This window comes from Lichenostomus cassidix, chromosome Z (assembly GCF_008360975.1).
Source record: "Lichenostomus cassidix isolate B80296 chromosome Z, HeHo_3.0, whole genome shotgun sequence".
NCBI lineage: Eukaryota > Metazoa > Chordata > Aves > Passeriformes > Meliphagidae > Lichenostomus > Lichenostomus cassidix.
The window spans coordinates 51,471,180-51,481,353 of NC_139511.1; the positions used below are offsets into that span (position 1 = coordinate 51,471,180).

Sequence of the window (10,174 nt, forward strand, 5' to 3'; positions counted from 1 at the left end):
CAGGTACAAGGCTTTATTGAGGAAAAGCAAACCCTCAGGAAAACTCACAAGCAGTTTTCCATTTTGTATGTCTGTCATTAAAATGGTGGTTATTCATTATTTTGAGTGGTAAGTAGGCCATACCATGGTGAAGCTGCTGGATCCTGCATCCCCCAGCCATCAGTCCCAGTGTCAGCAAGTCCCTGGGGTTGGGACAGAGGTCACTTATTGCCCTTGTGGGGCAAGGTCACTTATTCAGAGAGAGATGTTGAACTACAGTTGTTGTGCAGGACTATAAAAATGAAGCCAAAATTTTTGCTCAATGCACACTGTAATTCCAGACACACCTTCCACTGAAACTGGTTCCCTGATTTCCTCCTGAGGACACACGTACTACAGCAAGAATTTCATTGGGCAAGAGACAACGTTTTAGGTGTATGGAGATACCTGGCAATTAAGGTGGATGTCTCAAGGGTTATGTGGTAAACTCACCTACAAGTCTACCCCCAGGTATCCAAGTACCTTTGAACTCTGGCTGCCAGCACTGAAGCACTTAGACTGTAGAAATGCTGAAAGACAGATTAGAAAGTGTTCTTTTGAAAGCGGTGAAAAATTGTTTTATATTGACTTTGTGATTGTTACCATTTTCTAATTTTGATGTTCAAGAGCCTGAATGGGCATATTTGTAAAATGTCAAATGAGAAAAAGTATCCCATGTGTTCCAAATGCAGCCCTTTACTGTGCCTGGTGAATATTTTAGTGACCCAGTTACAGCAAGAGGCTTTTATTGAATAGAGCAGGCAAATGCAGAAGGAAACAGAAGACCCATCATCCCTGTGACAACTATACGTCTGTCTCTGTGTGTAATCCACCCTCTCAGCCTGATAAACAAGAGCCTGTGCATGGGTTTTGAAAGGAAGGTGACCATCCCCTTCTGTGATCTGGGTATTTTCTTGTATACACCTCTTCTAGTCTGTAAAACAGGTAAGTCTTAACCTTTGCATGATGATGTTGTTTAGTACTCCAGTCCTACCCTGAAGTGCATTGTGGCTTTTTAATCTTTCTCCAGGGGCTTATTCAACATAATGTTTCACTTATACCTGATTTCTACTTTCAGTTACTTTTTGAGTCTGCTACTTTGCAAGTAATTGCATTTCCATCTTTTTTCTTGGTGTTACTTCCCTGTATACATTCTTACTGCATGCTCGATGAAGCAAACCTTGGGAGTGCCCAGCTCACATTTGTTTACTGCAGGAAATCTGTAGGAAAAAGGGTCAGCCCAAGGAAACATGACCAAATAAATTGAAAGATGATACTTATCTTTATTACTGTTGATCTTCTTCTGGTCACCTCTAAACTGGTGTGGAGCTTTCTGTATAAATGCACATTCACTTTTGCTGATGGAATTTGCTGAACTCATTTTCTTGAGAAAATTTTTAAATTAGCAGGTAGGAAGGTATGCCTTCATTTTCCCTGAGTTTTCAGCTATGGGTGCAAAAGATATCCTTTTACAGTAGCTTTGTAAAATGGATACATAGTAGATAATTTTCTTGAATAAAAATCCTTCCTTTCCATTTACCTTTTTGAAGTAATTGCTTGTGAGTTCAGGAAAATGTTTTGTTTTATTCCAGTCCATTCTTGCTCACACACAGCTAGCATGATGGATCAACTGAAATCCCAACTTTTCAGTACTGGTAACAATTTCTGTCTTCATCTGGCCCTCCTCTCCCTCCCAGAGACTGGCTTTTGGTTTGTCTCCTGTGCAGTGTCAGTGACTGTATCTTTGCCCCACAGCTCTCCTGCTCACTGCTATGACCACACCACTGGAGGATGCAATGGACACCTTGATCAGGATTTTCTATCACTATTCAGGCAAAGAAGGAGACAGACACAAGCTCAGTAAAGGAGAACTCAAGGAGCTTCTCAGCAGTGAGCTCACTGACTTCCTTTCAGTAAGATGTAGCTTCTGAGCCTCCTGAGTGACTGTTTCATGGGTGGGCTAAGCAGCTATCCAAGTGCTTGGATAGGAATAGCATCTCCCTGTGCAAGGTCCATCCTTCCACAGTCTCTTAGACAACAGTTCTTTGTGGAGCTGTACAGAAGAATATGATGTTGCATGTCCCATTTGAGAAATGTGTTTTCAGAGGTGGTCGAGCCCCAGTGCCCTCCCATGTACCACTAGCAGCAGAGATGGATGCTGGTGCTCTGCATACTCCTCCATGCTTCTGAGCAGGAGGGCTAGGCCTGCCTAGAAGCAGTAGCAAAATCAATACCAAATAAAGTTCAATTTGTTTGTTTGTTTGTTTTTAATAATAGGGTATAGGTAAGTCCATTGAAGAATTAAATCCAGCAGCCAGTTCTGATAAGACAGGAAAGTATCTTGTGCACACTGGCCACACAGTACTGCTACTTTCATGGATTGCAGAGAGATGCTAAGAAAATCCTTTTGATGGTGAGCTGCTAATCTGAGTATCTCTTTGTGTGTTTGTTATGTTCTACAATACACAGCATGGATGCTTTTACAGAATCATAAGCATTAATAATAATATTTTTATGTATCCTCTTAATTGTAAAAATCATTGTCGACCCTCTGATCATCAGCAGGGTTTTCTTTACATTGTATCCATTTCCTTGGATTTTCTTTTAATCTTGGCTATTGATTTATTGTTATGAGATTCAATATTCTTGCTCCCACTGAATATGATGTGTTATTTGCCAATCAGAGAGCTTCTGAATGTGATGAATGGATGTATAATATGACCATTTTTGAGTAGCCTGTTGGAAATCTAACTACTCTTTTTTAGGGATGGTACAGAGAAATGCACATTATAGATCCATCTTGTCAAAAGTGATCCATGCTCAGCATTTCCTAAAATCTGTTTAGTTAATTTCAGTGCCTATATAGTACCTGCATTTCTTCTAAGAGCTGCGCTGGTTTTAGTTTCTGATGTTATAGTGACTAGAGCTGTATTACTGATGTTCAACAGCAATATATTATTTAATATCATCAGTCTTACAGCACAGCAGTGGTGCCAGGTGCGTCAGAATTGCACATTCAAGATCTGCACAGCCAAGTCACCTTTCTTTCTCTCTAGGGCAAAAACGACCCCCTGCTGGTGGATAAAATTATGAACGACCTGGACTCCAATAAAGACAATGAAGTGGATTTCAATGAATTTGTCATTTTGGTTGCTGCTTTGACTGTGGCATGTAATGATTTCTTTGAAGAACAGCTAAAGAATGAGGGATTTTAAATATCCTCAATGTAATCAATCCCTGGCCACAAATGCAAGCAAAGCATGCCTAGTTAGGTAACTCTCATTGGTGTTTAGTGAATGCAAACCATAATTCCTCCAACTGTTATTGCTGTAAGACACTTATGGATCTGATCAGCAGCTGGTGTAAGCTGGACCATAGCCAGCTTACACTACTTGAGATCTGGCTGTTAATATTTCCAATCTCTGCGCTCCATGCGTCTGTAACATGCCTTCATCAGTTGCCCAGGTCAAGGGCTTGGGGTGACGGATCATTTGGCAGGAGTTGAGACTTCTATTTCTTAAATGGCAGTGGAAATTAAAAGGCACAGGAATGTTACGTATATACTTTCTGAATGGAAAAATTTGGAATGAGACATAAAACTTGCAATTTAGTTTTCAGCCGTTTTATAATAACCATATCTTGCAGCTCAAAACCAGCAGCTTCTTTTTAGCTCAGCTCTGCTTATACTGAAACCTTTTTTAGATGCTGCTCCCCACACTCATATTTCAGATGTGGTCACAGCTGTCTCTTGCTGCCTGAGCAGACAATACCGCTTGCCTTTGTTACAGGTTCATTTCCTCCATGTCCCCAGCTTCAAATTTATTGTGTTGGCATTACTGTGTCCCAGTAGTCAACCTCTTCACTAGGTATAAATGAATTTATTCATATGATAAATTATTCAAATACATAGAAGATTTAGTCAGCAAATTGCTCGGAGGGCTGATGGAAGGACTGGGTCTTTGGGGGAAATGTGTAAATGCCTTCTGCTTTCACTATCTGGCATGGTTAAAAGGAGGCCTTTTAGAGGACCACTTGTGGGGGATTTAATGATGGAATTCCAGGGCACAACGTTGTAATGTGAGTCATCTTAGGGAAAAATGATGATTTCATCTTACGCTGATCCAACCCCTGCATGGAAGCAAGGATTCCCTGGACCCTATTGCCAGGCAAAGAGAGAGCAGGACCACCCCTTCCAATGTTAACTTGCCCTTGGGTTGAATGAAGAGCATTTACATGTTCCTGTTTGAATTAAGCATACTTCCAAAGCCCTGCAAATCCTCAGTGGCAGAATGTTGTGGCTTTTTTCTTGCATGGAGACCTCTCTTATTTCCTTGTTATTTTGTTGGTAACTTCAAACTATAATAAAGGGCATCTGAATTAAATGAAGATTTTCTGTTTGTGTACGGGGTTATTAAAAACCACTCCCCAGTGAAGATGTGCCCTGCTAGGCAACATTTGAGGAATGTACTTCACTTGTCTCTCCTTCCCAGATCTCCAAATATAATTTAATAAAGAATATATCTGTATGAAATTATACATGATTAAGAATATGTAATCTACTATAAGCAGGGGATACTACAGGGTGTGATAAATATAACAAGGGGCAGAGATCATCCCAAGAAAGACCACCACCATCCCTAAGACCACTACCAAATGATGTTATCCCAGGAAAAAAGCAAACTTTGAAGTGGTGACAGAGCCCCAGCATGCTTTAACCCTTCAGTGACAAAGCTATACAGGATTCACAGAATATCTTCTGGACAAACACAGCAGAAAATATGAAAATAAAACTGGAAACAACCAGACAACTTTTTGTCCCCTTTCGTGCCATGTACCTCAATATCAGTGCAAGTGTTGGACCAGGATGGCAAAAGTATCAGCCAGAAAACATAAGACTGTTTTTATGGTTTCTCATAGGTCCCAAACTGTTGCCAGCCTCTAAGCCTTTCCCCTTCCTCCAAGGGGAAGTGAAAGAAGAGCAGTATAAAGCTTCAACTCCAAGCTAAAAGAAATAAGATTATTCCAGTAAAAAACAGTTTGTTCTTTACAACTTTTGAGCAAGAGGCTTTTTGGAATGAAGCTCCAGAAAAGTCATACCTCTACCCATGCCTGATGAACCCTTGGACATATAGCAGCCCATGTGCAGAGCAGAATTATGCTAGGTCACAGCCGGCAGAAACAATGTGCCCTGGAGTCAGGCAGCAGGAGTCTCTGCCGTGATGAAGAGGGCCAGTGGAGCCATCTCATGAGCTGAATTTACTAGGGATTGTGTGCATCCTAATTCCTCTGTGGAAGTGGCTCACTTGCACATGAGCTGTGGGTGAATCAGAGAAGAATGACTCAAATGATCTTTGTTCCAACAAAGTTTTATAAAACCTCATAAATCACTGGTTTTGGCTTGTCTTGTTAGGTGTTTCTTGTTCCCGTTTTAACTGCAAGGACAAATGTTAAACTCTATGAGCTTTAAAGAAGAAACCTTTTTGTACAAAGACTGGAAACCAAGCAGAAAAGTAAGAAAATGCACAAAACACATTCAAAAGCTCAAACCCACAAAGCCTTCACAATGTGGGGCCCTATTCTCAGCCCCCCTTAGCTTGGGCTAACTATGGGCTGACCCACTGTACCAGTGGCCCTCTCTCACTCCCCTCCCACAGGAGCAAACTAATGTCACATTGGTAGACATCACTTCTGAGAAAGAGACATGAAAATCACCCAAAAGTTTTGAATTGCCTCTGAATATAAAAAGCTGTGAGCGGTCCTGTGTTCTGTAAGCACTCCTCAAGAAGGAAAACTGCACTGAAACCACTTACATGGGCTGTGCAAGATGGTTCTTGCAAGGCCCACCTCACCATGAACACTTTGTCCTGCAGATGTGAACAATTTGGGTTTACCTTCTTTCAGAAGGCAAAAATGTCACCTTCAAACCTGAAGGCAGGATTTTTTTCTCATTGTTTACTGACATTTTCTTGCTGACTTCAAGTCTTTCTGTAGTTCATGAATCTAGGAAGCAGTTCGATGCCTTACATGCAAATGGAGCTTGCTCTGTGGCTTCCTCCAGAGTCCCTCAGCTTTAGGAATTATGTCTAATTATAGATACTTTTTCCATTTATTTTATCAGGCTGTCTGAAAAACCTATAGAAAATTGAATGCCACAATATGGCCTAATATTTTAAAGTTACATCAAAGACCAATAAAAATACAACAATGCCAGAAAAGATCTTTTCTATATATTGTGAAATTGCTTTGCTTGACATCTAAAGAGCAGATTTGCAGAACATAAATTACATTATCTTGAAAGCCTCAGCCTCTGCCATTTGCTTTTATTTCAGTTCAAAAGAGACTTGAAGTGCCAGTACAACAGGCTACAGAATGCTTGATGCATTAACTGTTAGTAAATTTATAACTTCTTCAGCTTCATTATCCAACTACCAATCCCAAAGATGTGTGTCTGATACCACCATGAAGACAAGTGGTTTGTAATGGAGCTGTGCTTCCAAGCTGTGACTTACTGGCTGGGTTCAGTAGGAAAGCACCACCTTTTCTACTTTTCAATGGAAGGTGTGGAAGTGCAATGGGATAATAATCCCAAGCAGTGAGGAAGGTGTCAAGTGCAATGGGACAATAATCTTCCCCAACATTGTTTTCTCCCTGTAAAGGTGAGAGACAAAGTTGCCTGGGGTTGTGGACAGAGAGAGACAAGTGACCCCAGGAGACCCCAGCAGAGCAGGTGATGTTTCCAGTAACCAGCAATGTCATTAATTGCTGTCCACTAATTGTAGCAATGCAGGTCCACCACAGATCCCTCAGCCACCGAAGGAAGACCCCATTTCCAGGCTCCATGCTGCAGCATAAAGCAGAGCATGGCCAGGGGAAAACCTCTCAGGGGCAACACAGAGTTCACCATACCAGCTCAGCAGCACACATAAAAGATCCAGCTCCGCTCTGATCACAGCCTTAAAAAGGTTGGGTAAAAGGTTGCACAGAAAATTTGTATCTGAAATCAGATTAATCTATATAAAGATTTTTGACTGGCAGGCAGATTTAGATTTAGATTAAGATTTAGACTGTGATGTGACATCATGCGCATGTCTAATAAGGGTTTTGATTGACAGGCCAACAATTATTACATGTGCCTTTAGGGATAATTAAGTCTGTTGAATAGCACTGTATTATTTGAAGAGAAAAGGGGTCACATTTTCAATTTTATCTTTCTTCTGCCACATGATATAGCATGAGGGAGAATGTTTAATTTATGATCTGGAAATCCGTTTTTGAAATGAGCTCCATCCACATCCTTTCCTCTGAGTTGGGGTATGGTGGGGTACCTGTGTGGGTCCTGGGCAGACAGCAAAGAGAGCACATGACTGAACTTCAGCAAAAAATATTTAAAAAAAAGAAATGGCAAAAAATCTTGTCCTTTTTAAATACCAACTCTCAGCCACCTGCAGTCTGTTGTGTATAAGGGGCAACTCCCAAGGAAGAGAACTGCAGCTGCATCCACTTATTTTGCCCTTGCAAGTAGATTCTCAGCTGATGTAAAATGACAGAGCCTATTGCACTTAGTGGCATAATTCTGCAGCAGCTGAGAACATGTGCTTGAGACTTTAAATTAGCCTTCAATGGAAAGTTGTGTTTCTGTAAGCTGGTTGGCTAAATAAGGACATGTCTGTAAAACTGCAAATATTGCAACAAAACAGCTAAGAGGAAGACAGAAGGAGTGGTTGCTCAGAGCACAGAGTCTTTAGGGGAAAATCAGTGGAAAATGTTCCTGGTATATATTTGCTTTAAATTCTAAGCTGTCCTTTCAGGTCCTGTTTGGCTGCGTGGGTTGTAAAACAAATCATCATAGTATAGCTTCCAGATATCTATCAGTGAACTCTGCCTTAAGACTCCATGTAGTGCTTTGACTTCACATTCCCAGCAGTTGCATGAACCCAGAAAAGCACTATGGAATAAAGCTAGGGCAGGAAAAAGACCTGTGGGTAGAACAAGTTGTAAAGGGGAGAAAAGCAACTGAACCACCTGGAGCACTACTTAAGGTTGTTTTTTGGGAGTTGAAAAATGGCAAGAGGTTGAGAATGCTGCAGAAATATGTAAATTTCACAGCCCTGGCTGGGGACATCAAGTGACAATAGCAAATAGATCCCTGTGGTTGAGCAAAGTGGCTGGATGAGTCATCCTTTCCAAGTGGCTGGGTTGGTTAGTCCCATCCCATTGAACTATTGATGCCTTAGGTAGGTGAAAGCACAACTCATTTTGCCCTTGCACTAATGACCTAATTCTTCAGGTTTCATGCAGGATAGGGGTTTTTATGCAATTTTTGGTGCCCTAGGAGTAGTATTGCAAGAAGGAGAATCTTTTATGTTTGAAATGAAAAAGCCCATTACTGCACTTGAGGTAAAGATGGTCTGTGACACTGCTATCAAAGGTGAAGCTGCCTTTAGGGTTCAGGAGGTGCAAAAATGTTGACCATTTGATCTCAATGTCCTCCAATGTATGTGATTTTTACACTGGCACAAGATATTCCTGTACTTTCATCTAAAAGTGCTTGGAGTCTAACTGATCGAATTGGCACTGCAGGCTGTACAGTACTGAGGATAACTGGTAAGGAAACACATACATGAAAAATAAAGGAGTATGGGAGGGAGCAGCTGAAAGGATAAATATACCATTATGCTGGGTATGCTGACATCTCTTATCTGACTCATTCTGAATACTTGAATTGTGTAACACTCCACAGTGTTTCTGCAGTTGGGTCCATTACTGTGATGTCTAACACTACCAGAATTGTATTGAATTACAGTTTTTCCCGGATGAGAAAGATTCAGTCAAGGAGAGCCACTTCTGCTAAGAAATACTTGTCCTTCTTGGATAAAAAAACCAAAACTTAAAATATCACTTATGAAAGTGGTGCTTTGTCAAAGATAAAGTTTGTACTTCACAGATTAAACAAATTTTGGAACATGATATGTGTAAATACAGAAGTTTCTCAACACATCTGAAATGATATTCCGTATAATAAACTGGCTCAGCATTGAAAACAAAATAACATATGTTCCAGCAGCCCCAGGCTGAACAGGAAATTTGCAAGGAGGAACAGGGGCTGTTGCCTGGGGGACTGTCCCTGGGAAGAAGTTGCATCTGTGGGAAAGGAGATCTAGAACAGGATGTGACCTGAGCCACAAGGGTTACACCTCCCAGCAAAGTCTAGATGCAGTAACTGTGCCATGTGTTAGAAAGGAGTGTCCTTCTGCAAGGGCACTGGTACTGATCAGAGCAGCCACTGCAGCTGACAAAGGCAAACATGATGGGGTTGAAGAGGCTGTGTGGGAGCCATGCTGACACCTGTGTGTGGCTCTGGCGTTGAGGACTTCCTGCAGCAACCTGTGAGGGCAGACATTTTGTGTGGAGGAACCACAGAGAAGGAAGGTCCATGCTAGAACTGAACAGCTCAACAAACATCTGGCCCATCTCCTAACCCCAGAGTGACAGCATGTACCTTTGCCAGCTGCCCACTCCCATATCTCTTTTCTCCTCCCTGGGAAAAAACTTTTCTCCCACTTCTCGGCCCTGACTGCTTTGTGTAGATGCTGGTTGAGTCACAGGCAGAGCTGGTAGTGATAACCGCCCTCAGGGTAATCTCAGTGTCTGAATATAATGTTTGGTCGATTATTTGTAACCTGCTAAACAGCGAGTTTCACAATCTTTGCTTTTAGACAATGCCATAAATAGAGTTAATGCAACACTTATCATCAAGCCTGCATGATGCTGATAGGCTTTCAGTTCATAAATCACATGCGTTTGTCATCCCTCTAAGCCACTTAACATGACAAATCACACATCTCTTGTGTCAAACTGCCCAGATTAACAAACTACACTTACTTCACCTTATGGAAAGTTCAGTTCTATTTAAAGCCAATTTAGACACACAGAGGGAAGTAATAGAAGTGGTATTACAGAGAGATGCATGGTGAGGCTTGGAAGAGGCTTGTCATACCCAGCAAAGGTGAGGCAGACAGGTAGCAACAGAAATCAATGATGGAGATGCCCAGTGATCACAGAGGGAGGAGTCTTGGGCTCAGGTTGGATCATGGACTGTTGGGACACCTGTCTGACACTGAAACAAGCACAAGAGTAAAGGATTGAAACACAAAAT

The 10,174-nt window shown here is 41.5% G+C and overlaps 1 protein-coding gene across 1 annotated transcript; it reads left to right on the plus strand.

The window, feature by feature from the left end:
* The first annotated feature begins 881 nt into the window (after positions 1-881).
* S100Z (S100 calcium binding protein Z) lies at positions 882-3,233 on the plus strand. The gene is made up of 3 exons (XM_085042518.1): positions 882-963; positions 1,774-1,931; positions 3,075-3,233. The coding sequence occupies exons 1-3, from the start codon at positions 882-884 to the stop codon at positions 3,231-3,233; spliced, it is 399 nt and encodes a 132-aa protein (XP_084898644.1).
* Positions 3,234-10,174: the final 6,941 nt, after the last annotated feature.

What these genes read in the sequence shown, in the direction of transcription:
- S100Z (XM_085042518.1), top strand. Translation starts at nt 882, where the DNA reads ATGGGTTTTGAAAGGAAGGTGACCATCCCCTTCTGTGATCTGGGTATT. An exon ending in TCTTCTAGTCTGTAAAACAG is followed by an intron (nt 964 to 1,773) that starts GTAAGTCTTAAC and finishes TTTGCCCCACAG; the next exon opens with CTCTCCTGCTCACTGCTATG. An exon ending in AGCTCACTGACTTCCTTTCA is followed by an intron (nt 1,932 to 3,074) that starts GTAAGATGTAGC and finishes CTTTCTCTCTAG; the next exon opens with GGCAAAAACGACCCCCTGCT.